General features: G+C 49.4%; 1 protein-coding gene across 1 annotated transcript in view; it reads right to left on the bottom strand.

The window, feature by feature from the left end:
• The window catches only part of RAD18 (RAD18 E3 ubiquitin protein ligase), a 329,593-nt gene that overhangs the window by 43,641 nt on the left and 264,236 nt on the right, over positions 1 to 21,716 (bottom strand). The window contains exon 12 of the mRNA XM_073645023.1: positions 17,002 to 17,067. Within this exon, the coding sequence (XP_073501124.1) occupies positions 17,002 to 17,067 (66 nt within the window). The remainder of the gene's footprint in view (positions 1 to 17,001; positions 17,068 to 21,716) is intronic.

Genomic DNA, 21,716 nt, shown 5'->3' with positions numbered 1-21,716 from the left:
TACACAGTAAAGCTTTCTATAGTCAGTGTTACAGTATGGGGGTCTACACTGTAGCAGCTTGTGGACACAATCTCCAAAGCCCATCTGTTCCCCTAAATACTGGATGTATGGCACTGATGTCGTGGGTTAAATCGCCCCACCTGCCGCAGACATTTTGCAGTTTTTGGTTCCTTCTCATTAGAGAATATCTAAGGGTTACGGCTTGGATCAGGGGCGGGCGCAATTTCTCCATGAATCAGTAAAAGCAGTGACGTCTGCAAGGTTCATTCATCTCTGAGAAATTACACAACGGAGATGTAAGAATTAATGCGCTCAAAAATCCGCAGCATGTAATTTTGGGGACACGCAGCGTAATCGCCGCCATTGACTTGCATTGGATCGCGTGACATCCTCATCACTGCATCTGCACATGCGGATAACACACGGTTCAATGTGCGGATGGTACCCAGGTCTGGAGAAGAGGAGACTCTCATCCAGACCCAGGTACCATAGAAACTGTAAAAAAAAAAAGAATTTAAAATAAAAAAATGAAGATTATACTCACCTTCCGATGTCCTCCCGTTGTTGTCTCCCCTTCGTCTGGTCTGCTGTATGGGTCGCGGTGTTGGGAAGGACCTGCCATGACGTCATTGAGTCGTGTGACCTGTCACATGACTCAATGATGTCACCGCAGGTCCTTCACACCACCGCGAGCAGTGCAAGAGACCGGACGCAGCAGAGAAAACACCGGGAGGACATCGGAAGGTGAGTATAATCTTTATTTTTAACCATTCTTATTCTTTTTTTGTTAACTAACTTGGTCACACTACTATAAATCCATGCAGGTGGCTCAGTGGTTAGCATTGCAGCCTTGCAGAACTGGGGTCCTGGGTTCAAATCCCACCAAGGATAACATCTGCAAGGAGTTTGTATGTTCTCCTTATGTTTGCGTGGGTTTCCTCCGGGTTCTCCGGTTTCCTCCAACACTCCAAAGACTGATAGAGAATGTAGATTGTGAGCTCCAATGGGGACAGTGCCCATAATGTCTGTAAAGCGCGGTGGAATTAATGGCGCTATATAAGTGAGTAAATAAATAAAGAAAAAAAATACAAAGGATCAAAAATAAGTCCTAACACCTTGTCATATACAGTGGAAAAAATAAAAATATTTAGTCAGCCACCAGTTGTGCAAGTTCTCCCATTTAAAAAGATGAGAGCGGCCTGTAATTGACATCATAGGTCGACCTCGACTATGAGAGACAAAATGAGAAAACAAATCCTGATAATCACATTCTCTGATTTGGAAAGAATTTTTTTTCAAATTTTGGTGGAAAATAAGAATTTGGTCAATTACAAAAGTTCATCTCAATACTTTGTTATATATCCTTTGTTGGCAATGACAGAGGTCAAACGTTTTCTGTAAGTCTTCACAAGGCTGGCACACACTGTTGCTGATATGTCGGCCCATTCCTCCATGCAGATCTCCTCTAGAGCAGTGATGTTTTGGGGCTGTCGCTGGACAACATGGACTTTCAACTCCCTCCAAAGGTTTTCTATAGTGTTTAGATCTGGAGACTGGCTAGGCTACTCCAGGACCTTGAAATGCTTCTTACGAAGCCACTCCTTCATTGCCCTGGCAGTGTGCTTGGGATCATGGTCATGCTGAAAGACGCAGCCACGTTTCATCTTCAATGCCCTTGCTGATGGAAGGAGGTTTGCACTCAAAATCCCACGATACATGGCCCCATTCATTCTTTCATGTACATGGATCAGTCGTGCTGGTCCCTTGGCAGAGAAACAGCCACAAAGCATTATGTTGCCACCCCCATGCTTCACAGTAGGTATGGTGTTCTTTGGATGCAACTCAGCATTCTTTTTCCTCCAAACACGCCGAGGTGTGTTTCTACCAAACAGTTCTACTTTGGTTTCATCTGACCATATGACATTCTCCCAATACTCTTCTGGATCATCCATATGCTCTCTAGCAAACTTCAGACGGGCCCGGACATGTAATGGCTTAAGCAGGGGGACACGTCTGGCACTGCAGGATCTGAGTCCCTGGTGGCGTAGTGTGTTACTGATGGTAGCCTGTGTAACGTTGGTCCCAGCTCTCTGCAGGTCATTCACTAGGTCCCCCGAGTGGTTCTGGGATTTTTGCTCACCGTTCTTGAGATCATTTTGACCCCACGGAGTGAGATCTTGTGTGGAGACCCAGATCGATGGAGATTATCAGTGGTCTTGTATGTCTTTCATTTTCTAATTATTGCTCCCACAGTTGATTTCTTCACACCAAGCTGCTCGCCTATTGCAGATTCAGTCTTCCCAGCCTGGTGCAGGGCTGCAATGTTGTTTCTGGTGTCCTTCGACAGCTCTTTGGTCTTCACCACAGTGGAGTTTGGAGTGTGACTGTTTGAGGTTGTGGACAGGTGTCTTTTATACTGATAACAAGTTCAACCAGGTGCCAGTACTACAGGTAATGAGTGGAGGACAGAGGAGCCAGTACTACAGGTAATGAGTGGAGGACAGAGGAGCCAGTACTACAGGTAATGAGTGGAGGACAGAGGAGCCAGTACTACAGGTAATGAGTGGAGGACAGAGGAGCCAGTACTACAGGTAATGAGTGGAGGACAGAGGAGCCAGTACTACAGGTAATGAGTGGAGGACAGAGGAGCCAGTACTACAGGTAATGAGTGGAGGACAGAGGAGCCAGTACTACAGGTAATGAGTGGAGGAGAGAGGAGCCAGTACTACAGGTAATGAGTGGAGGAGAGAGGAGCCAGTACTACAGGTAATGAGTGGAGGAGAGAGGAGCCAGTACTACAGGTAATGAGTGGAGGACAGAGGAGCCAGTACTACAGGTAATGAGTGGAGGACAGAGGAGCCAGTACTACAGGTAATGAGTGGAGGACAGAGGAGCCAGTACTACAGGTAATGAGTGGAGGACAGAGGAGCCAGTACTACAGGTAATGAGTGGAGGACAGAGGAGCCAGTACTACAGGTAATGAGTGGAGGACAGAGGAGCCAGTACTACAGGTAATGAGTGGAGGACAGAGGAGCCAGTACTACAGGTAATGAGTGGAGGACAGAGGAGCCAGTACTACAGGTAATGAGTGGAGGACAGAGGAGCCAGTACTACAGGTAACGAGTGGAGGACAGAGGAGCCAGTACTACAGGTAACGAGTGGAGGACAGAGGAGCCAGTACTACAGGTAACGAGTGGAGGACAGAGGAGCCTCTTAAAGAAGAAGTTACAGGTCTGTGAGAGACAGAAATCTTGATTGTTTGTAATTGACCAAATTCTTATTTTCCACCAAAATTTAAAAAAAAATTCTTTCCAAATCAGACAATGTGATTATCAGGATTTGTTTTATCATTTTGTCTCTCTTAGTTGAGGTCGACCTATGATGCCAATTACAGGCCTCTCTCATCTTTTTAAGTGGGAGAACTTGCACAATTGGTGGCCGACTAAATACTTTTTTCCCCACTATACATTGTATTAGTAACATAGCTCCAATCCCTCCACTTTGCTGCTTCTGTCTGCAGCCACCACTAGGGGGAGTTCCCAGTATACAGAGATACATGATACTATTCTGTCTGCAGCCACCACTAGGGGGAGCTCCCTGTATACAGAGATACATGATAAGATCCTGTCTGTAGCGACCACTAGGGGGAGCTCCCTGTATACAGAGACACATAAGATCCTGTCTTCAGTCACCACTAGGGGGAGCTCCCTGTATACAGAGATACATAAGATAAGATTCTGTCTGCAGTCACCAATAGGGGGAGCTCCCTGTATACAGAGATACATGATAAGATCCTGTCTGTAGCGACCACTAGGGGGAGCTCCCTGTATACAGAGATACATGATAAGATCCTGTCTGCAGTCACCACTAGGGGGAGCTCCCTGTATACAGAGATACATGATAAGATCCTGTCTGCAGCCACCACTAGGGGGAGCTCCCTGTATAGAGATACATGATAAGATCCTGTCTACAGGGACCACTAGGGGGAGCTCCCTGTATACACAGATACATGATAAGATCCTGTCTGCAGTCACCACTAGGGGGAGCTCCCTGTATACAGAGATACATGATAAGATTCTGTCTGCAGCCACCACTAGGGGGAGCTCCCTGTATACAGAGATACATGATAATATTCTGTCTGCAGTCACCACTAGGGGGAGATCCCTGTATACAGAGACAAATGATAATATTCTGTCTGCAGCCACCACTAGGGGGAGCTCCCAGTATACAGAGATACATGATAAGATCCTGTCTGTAACGACCACTAGGGGGAGCCCCCTGTATAGAGAGATACATAATATCCTGTCTGCAGCCACCACTAGGGGAAGCTACCTGTATACAGAGATACAGGATAAGATTCTGTCTGCAGCCACCACTAGGGGGAGCTCCCTGTATACAGAGATACAGGATAAGATACAGTCTACAGCCACCACTAGGGGGAGCTCCCTGTATACAGAGATACAGGATAAGATACTGTCTACAGCCACCACTAGGGGGAGCTCCCTGTATATAGAGATACATGATAAGATTCTGTCTACAGCCACCACTAGGGGGAGCTCCCTGTATACAGAGATACATGATAAGATCCTGTCTACAGCCTCCACTAGGGGGAGCTCCCTGTATACAGAGATACATAAGATCCCATCTGCAGTCACCACTAGGGGGAGCTCCCTATATACAGAGATACATGATAAGATCAAGTCTGCAGTCACCACTAGGGGGAGCTCCCTGCATACAGAGATACATGATAAGACCCTGTCTGCAGCCACCACTAGGGGGAGCTCCCTGTATACAGAGATACATGATAAGATCCTGTCAGCAGCCACCACTAGGGGGAGCTCCCTGTATACAGAGATACATGATAAGATCCTGTCTGCAGCCACCACTAGCGGGAGCTCCCTGTATACAGAGATACATGATAAGATTCTGTCTGCAGCCACCACTAGGGGGAGCTCCCTGTATACAGAGATACATGATAAGATCCTGTCTGCAGCCACCACTAGGGGGAGCTCCCTGTATACAGAGATACATGATAAGATCCTGTCTGCAGCCACCACTAGTGGGAGCTTCGTGTATAAAGAGATACATGATAAGATTCTGTCTGCAGCCACCACTAGGTTGAGCTCCCTGTATACAGAGATACATGATAAGATTCTGTCTGCAGCCACCACTAGGGGGAGCTCCCTATATACAGAGATACATGATAAGATCCTGTCTGCAGTCACCACTAGGGGGAGCTCCCTGTATACAGAGATACATGATAAGATTCTGTCTGTAGCGACCACTTGGGGGAGCTCCATGTATACAGAGATACATGATAAGATCCTGTCTGCAGTCACCACTAGGGGGAGCTCCCTGTATACAGAGATAGATGATAAGATTCTGTCTGCAGCCACCACTAGGGGGAGCTCCCTGTATACAGAGATACATGATAAGATCCTGTCTGCAGTCACCACTAGGGGGAGCTGCCTGTATACAGAGATACATGATAAGATCCTGTCTGCAGTCACCACTAGGGGGAGCTCCCTGTATACAGAGATACATGATAAGATTCTGTTTGCAGCCACCACTAGGGGGAGCTCCCTGTATACAGAGATACATGATAAGATCCTGTCTACAGCCACCACTAGGGGGAGCTCCCTGTATATAGAGATACATGATAAGATTCTGTCTACAGCCACCACTAGGGGGAGCTCCCTGTATACAGAGATACATAAGATCCTGTCTACAGCCTCCACTAGGGGGAGCTCCCTGTATACAGAGATACATAAGATCCCGTCTGCAGTCACCACTAGGGGGAGCTCCCTATATACAGAGATACATGATAAGATCAAGTCTGCAGTCACCACTAGGGGGAGCTCCCTGCATACAGAGATACATGATAAGACCCTGTCTGCAGCCACCACTAGGGGGAGCTCCCTGTATACAGAGATACATGATAAGATCCTGTCAGCAGCCACCACTAGGGGGAGCTACCTGTATACAGAGATACATGATAAGATCCTGTCTGCAGCCACCACTAGCGGGAGCTCCCTGTATACAGAGATACATGATAAGATTCTGTCTGCAGCCACCACTAGGGGGAGCTCCCTGTATACAGAGATACATGATAAGATCCTGTCTGCAGCCACCACTAGGGGGAGCTCCCTGTATACAGAGATACATGATAAGATCCTGTCTGCAGTCACCACTAGGGGGAGCTCCCTGTATACAGAGATACATGATAAGATTCTGTCTGTAGCGACCACTAGGGGGAGCTCCATGTATACAGAGATACATGATAAGATCCTGTCTGCAGTCACCACTAGGAGGAGCTCCCTGTATACAGAGATTGATGATAAGATTCTGTCTGCAGCCACCACTAGGGGGAGCTCTCTGTATACAGAGATTGATGATAAGATTCTGTCTGTAGCGACCACTAGGGGGAGCTCCCTGTATACAGAGATACATGATAAAATTCTGTCTGCAGCCACCACTAGGGGGAGCTCTCTGTATACAGAGATTGATGATAAGATTCTGTCTGTAGCGACCACAAGGGGGAGCTCCCTGTATACAGATATACATGATAAGATCCTGTCTGCAGCCACGAGTAGGGGGAGCTCCCTGTATACAGAGATACATGATAAGATCCTGTCTGCAGTCACCACTAGGGGGAGCTTCCTGTATACAGAGATACATGATAAGATCCTGTCTGCAGTCACCACTAGGGGGAGCTCCCTGTATACAGAGATACATGATAAGATTCTGTTTGCAGCCACCACTAGGGGGAGCTCCCTGTATACAGAGATACATGATAAGATCCTGTCTACAGCCACCACTAGGGGGAGCTCCCTGTATACACAGATACATGATAAGATCCTGTCTGCAGTCACCACTAGGGGGAGCTCCCTGTATACAGAGATACATGATAAGATTCTGTCTGCAGCCACCACTAGGGGGAGCTCCCTGTATACAGAGATACATGATAAGATTCTGTCTGCAGCCACCACTAGGAGGAGCTCCCTATATACAGAGATACATGATAAGATCCTGTCTGCAGTCACCACTAGGGGGAGCTCCCTGTATACAGATATACATGATAAGATCCTGTCTGCAGCCACGAGTAGGGGGAGCTCCCTGTACACAGAGATACATGATAAGATCCTGTCTGCAGTCACCACTAGGGGGAGCTCCCTGTATACAGAGATACATGATAAGATCCTGTCTGCAGCCACCACTAGTGGGAGCTCCCTGTATACAGAGATACATGATAAGATCCTGTCTGCAGCCACCACTAGTGGGAGCTTCGTGTATAAAGAGATACATGATAAGATTCTGTCTGCAGCCACCACTAGGGGGAGCTCCCTGTATACAGAGATACATGATAAGATTCTGTCTGCAGCCACCACTAGGGGGAGCTCCCTATATACAGAGATACATGATAAGATCCTGTCTGCAGTCACCACTAGGGGGAGCTCCCTGTATACAGAGATACATGATAAGATTCTGTCTGTAGCGACCACTAGGGGGAGCTCCATGTATACAGAGATATATGATAAGATCCTGTCTGCAGTCACCACTAGGGGGAGCTCCCTGTATACAGAGATTGAAGATAAGATTCTGTCTGCAGCCACCACTAGGGGGAGCTCCCTGTATACAGAGATACATGATAAAATTCTGTCTGCAGCCACCACTAGGGGGAGCTCCCTATATACAGAGATACATGATAAGATCCTGTCTGCAGTCACCACAAGGGGGAGCTCCCTGTATACAGATATACATGATAAGATCCTGTCTGCAGCCACGAGTAGGGGGAGCTCCCTGTATACAGAGATACATGATAAGATCCTGTCTGCAGTCACCACTAGGGGGAGCTTCCTGTATACAGAGATACATGATAAGATCCTGTCTGCAGTCACCACTAGGGGGAGCTCCCTGTATACAGAGATACATGATAAGATTCTGTTTGCAGCCACCACTAGGGGGAGCTCCCTGTATAGAGATACATGATAAGATCCTGTCTACAGCCACCACTAGGGGGAGCTGCCTGTATACACAGATACATGATAAGATCCTGTCTGCAGTCACCACTAGGGGGAGCTCCCTGTATACAGAGATACATGATAAGATTCTGTCTGTAGCGACCACTAGGGGGAGCTCCATGTATACAGAGATATATGATAAGATCCTGTCTGCAGTCACCACTAGGGGGAGCTCCCTGTATACAGAGATTGAAGATAAGATTCTGTCTGCAGCCACCACTAGGGGGAGCTCCCTGTATACAGAGATACATGATAAAATTCTGTCTGCAGCCACCACTAGGGGGAGCTCCCTATATACAGAGATACATGATAAGATCCTGTCTGCAGTCACCACAAGGGGGAGCTCCCTGTATACAGATATACATGATAAGATCCTGTCTGCAGCCACGAGTAGGGGGAGCTCCCTGTATACAGAGATACATGATAAGATCCTGTCTGCAGTCACCACTAGGGGGAGCTTCCTGTATACAGAGATACATGATAAGATCCTGTCTGCAGTCACCACTAGGGGGAGCTCCCTGTATACAGAGATACATGATAAGATTCTGTTTGCAGCCACCACTAGGGGGAGCTCCCTGTATAGAGATACATGATAAGATCCTGTCTACAGCCACCACTAGGGGGAGCTGCCTGTATACACAGATACATGATAAGATCCTGTCTGCAGTCACCACTAGGGGGAGCTCCCTGTATACAGAGATACATGATAAGATTCTGTCTGCAGCCACCACTAGGGGGAGCTCCCTGTATACAGAGATACATGATAAGATTCTGTCTGCAGCCACCACTAGGGGGAGCTCCCTATATACAGAGATACATGATAAGATCCTGTCTGCAGTCACCACTAGGGGGAGCTCCCTGTATACAGATATACATGATAAGATCCTGTCTGCAGCCACGAGTAGGGGGAGCTCCCTGTACACAGAGATACATGATAAGATCCTGTCTGCAGTCACCACTAGGGGGAGCTCCCTGTATACAGAGATACATGATAAGATCCTGTCTGCAGCCACCACTAGGGGGAGCTCCCTGTATACAGAGATATATGATAAGATTCTGTCTGCAGCCACCACTAGGGGGAGCTCCCTGTATACAGAGATACATGATAAGATCCTGTCTACAGCCACCACTAGGGGGAGCTCCCTGTATACAGAGATACATGATAAGATCCTGTCTGCAGCCACCACTAGGGGGAGCTCCCTGTATACAGAGATACATGATAAGATCCGGTCTGCAGCCACCACTAGGGGGAGCTCCCTGTATACAGAGATACATGATAAGATTCTGTCTGCAGCCACCACTAGGGGGAGCTCCCTGTATACAGAGATACATGATAAGATTCTGTCTGCAGCCACCACTAGGGGGAGCTCCCTGTATACAGAGATACATGATAAGATCCTGTCTGCAGCCACCACTAGGGGGAGCTTCGTGTATACAGAGATACATGATAAGATTCTGTCTGCAGCTACCACTAGGGGGAGCTCCCTGTATACAGAGATACATGATAAGATCCTGTCTGCAGCCACCACTAGGGGGAGCTCCCTGTATACAGATATACATAAGATCATGTCTGCAGCCACCACTAGGGGGAGCTCCCTGTATACAGAGATACATGATAAGATTCTGTCTGCAGCCTCCACTAGGGGGAGCTCCCTGTATACAGAGATACATGATAAGATCCTGTCTGCAGTCACCACTAGGGGGAGCTCCCTGTATACAGAGATACATGATAAGATTCTGTCTGCAGCCACCACTAGGGGGAGCTCCTTGTATACAGAGATACATGATAAGATTCTGTCTGCAGTCACCACTAGGGGGAGCTCCCTGTATACAGTGATACATGATAAGATTCTGTCTGCAGCCACCACTAGGGGGATCTCCCTGTATACAGAGATACATGATAAGATCCTGTCTGCAGCCACCACTAGTGGGAGCTTCGTGTATAAAGAGATACATGATAAGATTCTGTCTGCAGCCACCACTAGGGGGAGCTCCCTGTATACAGAGATACATGATAAGATTCTGTCTGCAGCCACCACTAGGGGGAGCTCCCTATATACAGAGATACATGATAAGATCCTGTCTGCAGTCACCACTAGGGGGAGCTCCCTGTATACAGAGATACATGATAAGATTCTGTCTGTAGCGACCACTAGGGGGAGCTCCATGTATACAGAGATATATGATAAGATCCTGTCTGCAGTCACCACTAGGGGGAGCTCCCTGTATACAGAGATTGAAGATAAGATTCTGTCTGCAGCCACCACTAGGGGGAGCTCCCTGTATACAGAGATACATGATAAAATTCTGTCTGCAGCCACCACTAGGGGGAGCTCCCTATATACAGAGATACATGATAAGATCCTGTCTGCAGTCACCACAAGGGGGAGCTCCCTGTATACAGATATACATGATAAGATCCTGTCTGCAGCCACGAGTAGGGGGAGCTCCCTGTATACAGAGATACATGATAAGATCCTGTCTGCAGTCACCACTAGGGGGAGCTTCCTGTATACAGAGATACATGATAAGATCCTGTCTGCAGTCACCACTAGGGGGAGCTCCCTGTATACAGAGATACATGATAAGATTCTGTTTGCAGCCACCACTAGGGGGAGCTCCCTGTATAGAGATACATGATAAGATCCTGTCTACAGCCACCACTAGGGGGAGCTGCCTGTATACACAGATACATGATAAGATCCTGTCTGCAGTCACCACTAGGGGGAGCTCCCTGTATACAGAGATACATGATAAGATTCTGTCTGCAGCCACCACTAGGGGGAGCTCCCTGTATACAGAGATACATGATAAGATTCTGTCTGCAGCCACCACTAGGGGGAGCTCCCTATATACAGAGATACATGATAAGATCCTGTCTGCAGTCACCACTAGGGGGAGCTCCCTGTATACAGATATACATGATAAGATCCTGTCTGCAGCCACGAGTAGGGGGAGCTCCCTGTACACAGAGATACATGATAAGATCCTGTCTGCAGTCACCACTAGGGGGAGCTCCCTGTATACAGAGATACATGATAAGATCCTGTCTGCAGCCACCACTAGGGGGAGCTCCCTGTATACAGAGATATATGATAAGATTCTGTCTGCAGCCACCACTAGGGGGAGCTCCCTGTATACAGAGATACATGATAAGATCCTGTCTACAGCCACCACTAGGGGGAGCTCCCTGTATACAGAGATACATGATAAGATCCTGTCTGCAGCCACCACTAGGGGGAGCTCCCTGTATACAGAGATACATGATAAGATCCGGTCTGCAGCCACCACTAGGGGGAGCTCCCTGTATACAGAGATACATGATAAGATTCTGTCTGCAGCCACCACTAGGGGGAGCTCCCTGTATACAGAGATACATGATAAGATTCTGTCTGCAGCCACCACTAGGGGGAGCTCCCTGTATACAGAGATACATGATAAGATCCTGTCTGCAGCCACCACTAGGGGGAGCTTCGTGTATACAGAGATACATGATAAGATTCTGTCTGCAGCTACCACTAGGGGGAGCTCCCTGTATACAGAGATACATGATAAGATCCTGTCTGCAGCCACCACTAGGGGGAGCTCCCTGTATACAGATATACATAAGATCATGTCTGCAGCCACCACTAGGGGGAGCTCCCTGTATACAGAGATACATGATAAGATTCTGTCTGCAGCCTCCACTAGGGGGAGCTCCCTGTATACAGAGATACATGATAAGATCCTGTCTGCAGTCACCACTAGGGGGAGCTCCCTGTATACAGAGATACATGATAAGATTCTGTCTGCAGCCACCACTAGGGGGAGCTCCTTGTATACAGAGATACATGATAAGATTCTGTCTGCAGTCACCACTAGGGGGAGCTCCCTGTATACAGTGATACATGATAAGATTCTGTCTGCAGCCACCACTAGGGGGATCTCCCTGTATACAGAGATACATGATAAGATCCTGTCTGCAGACACCACTAGGGGGAGCTCCCTGTATACAGAGATACATGATAAGATTCTGTCTGCAGTCACCACTAGGGGGAGCTCCCTGTATACAGTGATACATGATAAGATTCTATCTGCAGCCACCACTAGGGGGAGCTCCCTGTATACAGAGATACAGGATAAGATCCTGTCTGCAGCCACCACTAGGGGGAGCTCCCTGTATACAGAGATACATGATAAGATCCTGTCTGCAGCCACCACTAGGGGGAGCTCCCTGTATACAGAGATACATGATAAGATCCTGTCTGCAGTCAGCACTAGGGGGAGCTCCCTGTATACAGAGGTACATGATAATATTCTGTCTGCAGTCACCACTAGGGGGAGATCCCTGTATACAGAGACAAATGATAATATTCTGTCTGCAGCCACCACTAGGGGGAGCTCCCAGTATACAGAGATACATGATAAGATCCTGTCTGTAACGACCACTAGGGGGAGCCCCCTGTATAGAGAGATACATAATATCCTGTCTGCAGCCACCACTAGGGGAAGCTACCTGTATACAGAGATACAGGATAAGATTCTGTCTGCAGCCACCACTAGGGGGAGCTCCCTGTATACAGAGATACAGGATAAGATACAGTCTACAGCCACCACTAGGGGGAGCTCCCTGTATACAGAGATACAGGATAAGATACTGTCTATAGCCACCACTAGGGGGAGCTCCCTGTATATAGAGATACATGATAAGATTCTGTCTACAGCCACCACTAGGGGGAGCTCCCTGTATACAGAGATACATGATAAGATCCTGTCTACAGCCTCCACTAGGGGGAGCTCCCTGTATACAGAGATACATGATAAGATCCCGTCTGCAGTCACCACTAGGGGGAGCTCCCTATATACAGAGATACATGATAAGATCAAGTCTGCAGTCACCACTAGGGGGAGCTCCCTGCATACAGAGATACATGATAAGATCCTGTCAGCAGCCACCACTAGGGGGAGCTCCCTGTATACAGAGATACATGATAAGATCCTGTCTGCAGCCACCACTAGGGGGAGCTCCCTGTATACAGAGATACATGATAAGATTCTGTCTGCAGCCACCACTAGGGGGAGCTCCCTGTATACAGAGATACATGATAAGATCCTGTCTGCAGCCACCACTAGGGGGAGCTCCCTGTATACAGTGATACATGATAAGATTCTGTCTGCAGCCACCACTAGTGGGAGCTTCGTGTATAAAGAGATACATGATAAGATTCTGTCTGCAGCCACCACTAGGGGGAGCTCCCTGTATACAGAGATGCATGATAAGATTCCGCCTGCAGCCACCACTAGGGGGAGCTCCCTATATACAGAGATACATGATAAGATCCTGTCTGCAGCCACGAGTAGGGGGAGCTCCCTGTATACAGAGATACATGATAAGATCCTGTCTGCAGTCACCACTAGGGGGAGCTCCCTGTATACAGAGATACATGATAAGATCCTGTCTGCAGCCACCACTAGGGGGAGCTCCCTGTATACAGAGATACATGATAAGATCCTGTCTACAGCCACCACTAGGGGGAGCTCCCTGTATACAGAGATACATGATAAGATCCTGTCTGCAGCCACCACTAGGGGGAGCTCCCTGTATACAGAGATACATGATAAGATTCTGTCTGCAGCCACCACTAGGGGGAGCTCCCTGTATACAGAGATACATGATAAGATCCGGTCTGCAGCCACCACTAGGGGGAGCTCCCTGTATACAGAGATACATGATAAGATTCTGTCTGCAGCCACCACTAGAGGGAGCTCCCTGTATACAGAGATACATGATAAGATTCTGTCTGCAGCCTCCACTAGGGGGAGCTCCCTGTATACAGAGATACATGATAAGATCCTGTCTGCAGCCACCACTAGGGGGAGCTCCCTGTATACAGAGATACATGATAAGATTCTGTCTGCAGCCACCACTAGGGGGAGCTCCTTGTATACAGAGATACATGATAAGATTCTGTCTGCAGTCACCACTAGGGGGAGCTCCCTGTATACAGTGATACATGATAAGATTCTGTCTGCAGCCACCACTAGGGGGAGCTCCCTGTATACAGAGATAGATGATAAGATCCTGTCTGCAGCCACCACTAGGGGGAGCTCCCTGTATACAGAGATATATGATAAGATCCTGTCTGCAGCCACCACTAGGGGGAGCTCCCTGTATACAGAGATACATGATAAGATCCTGTCTGCAGACACCACTAGGGGGAGCTCCCAGGATAGATATTGACAGGGTATTTACTAAGATATGCCATTAACCCCTTAGACCCCACCGATTGCTAACATTGTCACACTAGGTCTCCGGAAACTGATTTGCTGAAACTCCATGGTAATCGTGGGTTTCTCTCGTCTTGATCAGGTGATTTATTAGTAACACACCTGATCCTAATAATGGCTGTATACCTGAGTGAGTGACAGGAGACCCCGGACTCAGACCTCCGGCGGGCTGACATTAGTGATCATCCTCAATATAGTGCCAGACGGGAAATCCATTACAATCTGGTTGGAGTTGACCTTTAATTAAAGCCGGTGATAATGTCAAGAAAGTGACCTGAACAAATGTACTGACCCTGAAGGCTGCGGAGTAGGGAGACGCGTCCACGGGGCCAGGATCTAATTACCACCGAGGAGCAGAGAACGGAAACGCTGAAATGTTTTATTCATGCTGTTGTCCCTGTTATCAGCAGGAGCTTCGAATTAAGGTTTCATGATTCTAATAAATCGATCGGCAACTTTCTATCACAGATCGGCAATACCTCGGCTTCCTGACAGTGAACGTTCTTCTTGACATCTAGCGGAGGAAAGCTCGCCCCTTAGGCTCCATCCACATCGGCCTTTAAAGTTTAGTTCGGAGCCTTCACGGAAGATGCAGCAAAAAATATCAGACAAATTGGTGCAATAGGGTCCTTGGGGGGAGTTAGTGTCCGCCATTGGATGGTCAGGCAGGTCTGTCAGCTCCTGTGATGGAGCAGAGCTCACATCTGAGTGTTCGTTACAATGGCTCGGCCTGCGGGCAGCATTAAATCCCCTTTAGTTAGGATGTGATTGAGCAGAGATGTGATGGAGAACGACCCCGGTCACAGTCACATTCTGCTCCGCATTTACACACACTGGAAACAAAACTTTGCAATCCTCCAAGGATAATCTCATCACGCCGGGTTTACAAAGCGAAAAGATCAATACAGAGCAGGAACTACAAATCCCAGCATAGTCCAGTATTATGCACATGAGTGGATGACCCGACCCAAGTGACTGTACCGGTTATAGTAGACAACATCCCATAACATTAATGGAAGTCCTCCCTCATATCCATCAAAGTACTGCCACCATTTCTGCATCTCTGCACTGAAAAAAAAGGAACAAAAACGCAATGTGTGCACATGGCCTTACACGTATAAAGGGATTGTCCAGCACCTTCCACTCCTGCAGCGGGGCAGGAGCGGACCGTCAGATACTGTACAGGTGCCGCATACAGGTACAGGGGCCATACAATTAGACGGTGCAGCCTGCAAGCAGCGCAATGTTAGGAGGGATCTGCAGCTTCTGATTGTAAACAGCGGAGTTCCTATTCACTGACTGCAAGCGGAGAACGTAAAAGTGCTGGAGAAAATCCAAAGTATACAAAACTTTTCATCACACGAGGAGTAAATCGCTTGGTGACGTCACTCGGAAATCAGCAGTTTGGTGATTGGAGGCACTTTAGACCCCCTGAGTAGCATGCGAGCTCACGAGTCTGGCGCGGGCTCACTAGTCTGGTGAGGGTACACGAGTCTGGCGCGGGCTCAGGAGTCTGGTGAGGGTACACGAGTCTGGCGCGGGCTCACTAGTCTGGTGAGGGTACACAAGTCTGGCGCGGGCTCAGGAGTCTGGTGAGGGTACACGAGTCTGGCGCGGGCTCAGGAGTCTGGTGAGGGCACACGAGTCTGGCGCGGGCACGCGAGTCTGGTGAGGGCACGCGAGTCTGGCGCGGGCACGCGAGTCTGGCGCGGGCACACGAGTCTGGTGAGGGTACACGAGTCTGGCGCGGGCTCAGGAGTCTGGCGAGGGTACACGAGTCTGGCGAGGGCTCAGGAGTCTGGCGAGGGTACACGAGTCTGGCGAGGGCACGCGAGTCTGGCGAGGGCACGCGAGTCTGGCGCGGGCACGCGAGTCTGGCGCGGACACGCGAGTCTGGCGCGGGCACGCGAGTCTGGCGCGGGCACGCGAGTCTGGCGCGGGCACGCCAGCATGGAAACGGTCAATATTCTGTTTCCATCTATCACCCGTAGAAGAATTTATGATAAATCAGGCGCAGGCGACCCCCGGAGGAGATATTTTTAGGTTTCTGGATGTATTTCTGAGACCTGCTCTCCACACTTTTAAGAGAGAAATTATTACTCGGGACTGATATCATCTGATTACAGAAGGGGCCGCTGCGCAGGAGACGAGAGCCCCTTTGCGCAGGGGGAACGAGAGCTCCTTTTTGTGTGTGTGTGGGGGGGACACGAGAACCCCTTTGCGAGGGGGTGGGGGTGAGGGGATGAGAACCCCTTTGCAGGAGGTAGGTGGGGGGATGAGAACCCCTTTGCGCGGGGGTGGAGGTGAATGGATGAGAACCCCTTTGCGCGGGGGTGGGGGTGAGGGGATGAGAACCCCTTTGCGCGGGGGTGGGGGGATGAGAACCCCTTTGCGGGGACGGGATGAGAACTCCTTTGCGCGGGGGTGGGGGTGAGGGGATGAGAACCCCTTTGCGAGGGGGTGGGGGTGAGGGGATGAGAACCCCTTTGCAGGAGGTAGGTGGGGGGATGAGAACCCCTTTGCGCGGGGGTGGAGGTGAATGGATGAGAACCCCTTTGCGCGGGGGTGGGGGTGAGGGGATGAGAACCCCTTTGCGTGGGGGTGGGGGGATGAGAACCCCTTTGCGGGGACGGGATGAGAACTCCTTTGCGCGGGGGTGGGGGTGAGGGGATGAGAACCCCTTTGCGCAGGGGGGTACTCTTCAGGTACTTACAGTGAGGGATCGGACGCTCCCGGCTCCGCGGCTTCCTCTATGTCGCGCAGGATGTCAGAACTCGAGCTGCAAAATATAGTGGAAGAAAATAAAATAATGAATATTTGTAGATCTCAACAAGTGCGGGCTACAAACAGGGGGCAGAGCGTGCACAGCATCATTATTATGCAGGGTCTGGGATGAAAAGTATAAGTCCTTGTAGGGATGATGGGCATAAGCCACAATAGTCATGTGGGTCCATGGGCGACACTTTGAGGGAACACTGAAAGGCTGCAACCGTGCTCTGCAGATCCTCTGTTCCTCCTGGAAGAAAACTGACAACTGGGTGTCACCAGCAGGGGGTGCTTCAACTGTAAAATCAGTGCAGACAGTGTCAGACAGTGTAGGGACGCACCCCTTTGACTTGAGGAATGGTAATATCCAGTAATCCATAAATGTCCAGGAGGAATAACAGAGTAATGGTTACTTTGTTTGCCGCAGAGCGGAGCGGTCCGATGACAGAGCCCCCTATGCTCCGCAGTCGGATACATTGTTACTAGCAGAGGTGATGGACGGGTGAATGTTGTTACAACCTCCATCGCTGTGTAAATGTCCGGTTACCAATGCTAAAGACATCTCAGGAATGCTGACAATTTATGCAGCCGCCATCATTTACATGTCGAGGTTCTGCGCTGTGAATCTTCCCCGCGCCAGCAATGTTCAGAAATAATAAAAGAAAAATAAGAGAGGAAGCCTTGATGGAAGAAAAGCCCAAAGTAGGGAGGACAGGGGAGAGCACCCAGAAGATGGGGGGAGAGCACCCAGAAGATGGGGGGAGAGCACCCAGAAGAGGAGAGAGAGCACCCAGAAGAGGAGAGAGAGCACCCAGAAGATGGGGGGAGAGCACCCAGAAGATGGGGGGAGAGCACCCAGAAGATGGGGGGAGAGCACCCAGAAGATGGGGGGAGAGCACCCAGAAGATGGGGGGAGAGCACCCAGAAGATGGGGGGAGAGCACTCAGAAGATGGGGGGAGAGCACTCAGAAGATGGGGGGAGAGCACTCAGAAGATGGGGGGAGAGCACTCAGAAGATGGGGGGAGAGCACTCAGAAGATGGGGGGAGAGCACTCAGAAGATGGGGGGAGAGCACTCAGAAGATGGGGGGAGAGCACTCAGAAGATGGGGGGAGAGCACCCAGAAGATGGGGGGAGAGCACCCAGAAGATGGGGGGAGAGCACCCAGAAGATGGGGGGAGAGCACTCAGAAGATGGGGGGAGAGCACTCAGAAGATGGGGGGGAGCACTCAGAAGATGGGGGGGAGCACTCAGAAGATGGGGGGAGAGCACTCAGAAGATGGGGGGAGAGCACTCAGAAGATGGGGGGAGAGCACTCAGAAGATGGGGGGAGAGCACTCAGAAGATGGGGGGAGAGCACCCAGAAGATGGGGGGAGAGCACCCAGAAGATGGGGGGAGAGCACCCAGAAGAGGGGGGAGAGCACCCAGAAGATGGGGGGGAGAGCAATCAGAAGATGGGGAGAGAGCACCCAGAAGATGGGGGAGATCACCTAGAAGAGGGGGGAGAGCACCCAGAAGATGGAGGGAGAGCACCCAGAAGAGGGGGGAGAGCACCCAGAAGATGGGGGGAGAGCACCTAGAAGAGGGGGGAGAGCACCCAGAAGATGGGGGGAGAGCACCTAGAAGAGGGGGGAGAGCATCCAGAAGATGGAGGGAGAGCACCCAGAAGAGGGGAGAGAGCATCCAGAAGAGGGGGGAGAGCAATCAGAAGATGGGGGAAGAGCAATCAGAAGAGGGGGGGAGAGCACCCAGAAGAGGGGGGAGAGCACCCAGAAGAGGGGGGAGAGCACCCAGAAGAGGGGGGAGAGCACCCAGAAGAGGGGGAGAGCACCCAGAAGATGGGGGGAGAGCACCCAGAAGATGGGGGGAGAGCACCCAGAAGATGGGGGGAGAGCACCCAGAAGATGGGGGGAGAGCACCCAGAAGAGGAGGGAGAGCACCCAGAAGAGGAGGGGAGAGCACCCAGAAGAGGAGGGGAGAGCACCCAGAAGAGGAGGGGAGAGCACCCAGAAGAGGAGGGGAGAGCACCCAGAAGAGGAGGGGAGAGCACCCAGAAGAGGAGGGAGAGCACCCAGAAGAGGAGGGAGAGCACCCAGAAGAGGAGGGAGAGCACCCAGAAGAGGGGAGAGAGCAACCAGAAGATGGGGCATCTGCTCCAATGTGTCAGTCTGAGGGATACATGGCCGGGGTGAAGAATGCCATAAATAAAGGCTCATCCCCGCACCTCCGCCAGAGCTGCACTCACATCCACATGAGACGTGTTTGCTCCTCCGACAGCGCCATAACTCAGGGATTTCCAGCGCTGCCTCTGACGCATCCCGGTAATAGATTAAGACCTCAGACATTCAAAGCATCTTCTGAGAGAAGATATAAGAAGCAGCTGCTGGGATAAGGAGCAGCGGGGAGATCGCCAAACCCTGATACCAGGGGCAGGACAACTTATATACAGGACAATCTGCACAAAAACAAAGTGACTGCACCAGGAGAATAGTGAGTGCAGCTCTGGAGTATAATACAGGAGGTAACTCAGGATCAGTAATGTATGTACACAGTGACTGCACCAGCAGAATAGTGAGTTTAGCTCTGGAGTATAATACAAGATGTAACTCAGAATCAGTACAGGATCAGTAATGTAATGTATGTACACAGTGACTGCACCAGCAGAATAGTGAGTGCAGCTCTGGAGTATAATACAGGATGTAACTCAGGATCAGTAATGTAATGTATGTACACAGTGACTGCACCAGCAGAATACCGAGTGCAGCTCTGGAGTATAATACAGGAGGTAACTCAGGATCAGTAATGTAATGTATGTGCACAGTGACTCCACCAGCAGAATAGTGAGTGCAGCTCTGGGGTATAATACAGGATGTAACTCAGGATCAGTAATGTAATGTATGTACACAGTTACTGCACCAGCAGAATAGTGAGTGCAGCTCTGGAGTATAATACAGGATGTAACTCAGGATCAGTAATGTAATGTATGTACACAGTGACTGCACCAGGAGAATAGTGAGTGCAGCTCTGAAGTATAATACAAGATGTAACTCAGGATCAGTAATGTAATGTATGTACACAGTGACTGCACCAGCAGAATAGTGAGTGCAGCTCTGGAGTATAATACAGGATGTAACTCAGGATCAGTAATGTAATGTATGTACACAGTAACTGCACCAGCAGAATAGTGAGTGCAGCTCTGGGGTATAATACAGGATGTAACTCAGGATCAGTACAGGATCAGTAATGTAATGTATGTACACAGTGACTGCACCAGCAGAATAGTGAGTGCAGCTCTGGAGTATAATACAGGATGTAACTCAGGATCAGTAATGTAATGTATGTACACAGTGACTGCACCAGCAGAATAGTGAGTGCAGCTCTGGAGTATAATACAGGATGTAACTCAGGATCAGTAATGTAATGCATGTACACAGTGCCTGCACCAGCAGAATAGTGAGTGCAGCTCTGGAGTATAATACAGGATGTAACTCAGGATCAGTAATGTAATGTATGTACACAGTGACTGCACCAGCAGAATAGTGAGTGCAGATCTGGAGGATAATACAGGATGTAACTCAGGATCAGTAATGTAATGTATGTACACAGTGACTGCACCAGCAGAATAGTGAGCACAGCTCTGGAGTATAATACAGGATGTAACCCAGGATCAGTACAGGATCAGTAATGTAATGTATGTACACAGTGACTGCACCAGCAGAATAGTGAGTGCAGCTCTGGAGTATAATACAGGATGTAACTCAGGATCAGTAATGTAATATATGTACACAGTGACTGCACCAGCAGAATAGTGAGTGCAGATCTGGAGGATAATACAGGATGTAACTCAGGATCAGTAACGTAATGTATGTACACAGTGACTACACCAGAAGAATAGTGATTGCAGCTCTGGAGTATAATACAGGATGTAACAAAGGATCAGTACTGTAATGTATGTACACTGACTGCACCAGCAGAATAGTGAGTGCAGCTCTGGAGTATAATACAGGAGGTAACTCAGGATCAGTAATGTAATGTATGTACAGTGACTGCACCAGCAGAATAGTGAGTGCAGCTCTGGAGTATAATACAGGATGTAACTCAGGATCAGTACAGGATATGTATGTATGTAATAATAATTGTAAATCGATGCGGAGAGGTTGTCATGTCCTTTGATTATAATCCAGTACAATATAACGGCGCTGTCTCTCTTGATCTGAACAGACAGGGAAAGAGTCGCCAAATTCTGCCAGTTTGGATCACATCACACAGATTATCAGATAAAGCTCAGACACTCGGGATGTCAGCGTCACCTGAGCGGATTATCAGTACAGAGGACGTTACAGACCTGCCGCTTCCTTTAGATTTTCCAATTTGTGACAGCGGGGCGGCCGGCTCCACTTACTTTAATTCAGAGATAGAAAGTGATAAATTGGTTTGTGCCGGCGAGCATGGAGAGCGACACAAGCAGAGCGCTGCAGCGAGGGCCTAACAGATCCGCGGTTATTGCTTTTATAGTGCGATGTCTGGGGGGGATAACGGGAAGCGATGGAGACGTGAGAACAGACTGCCTCCTGCCGCCTCCGGATCTTCTCCGTCATCACTGGAGACAGACGGGGAACTGGAGCAGTTTTCATGGAGGTTTACACAAAACGATTGAGAGGG

The sequence above is a fragment of the Phyllobates terribilis genome, unplaced genomic scaffold (assembly GCF_046119375.1).
Source record: "Phyllobates terribilis strain yellow unplaced genomic scaffold, ASM4611937v1 Scaffold_8__6_contigs__length_399053987, whole genome shotgun sequence".
NCBI classification, from domain to species: domain Eukaryota; kingdom Metazoa; phylum Chordata; class Amphibia; order Anura; family Dendrobatidae; genus Phyllobates; species Phyllobates terribilis.
Note: the sequence above shows the minus strand (reverse complement) of the source record. Positions and strands in the feature narration are given on the sequence as shown.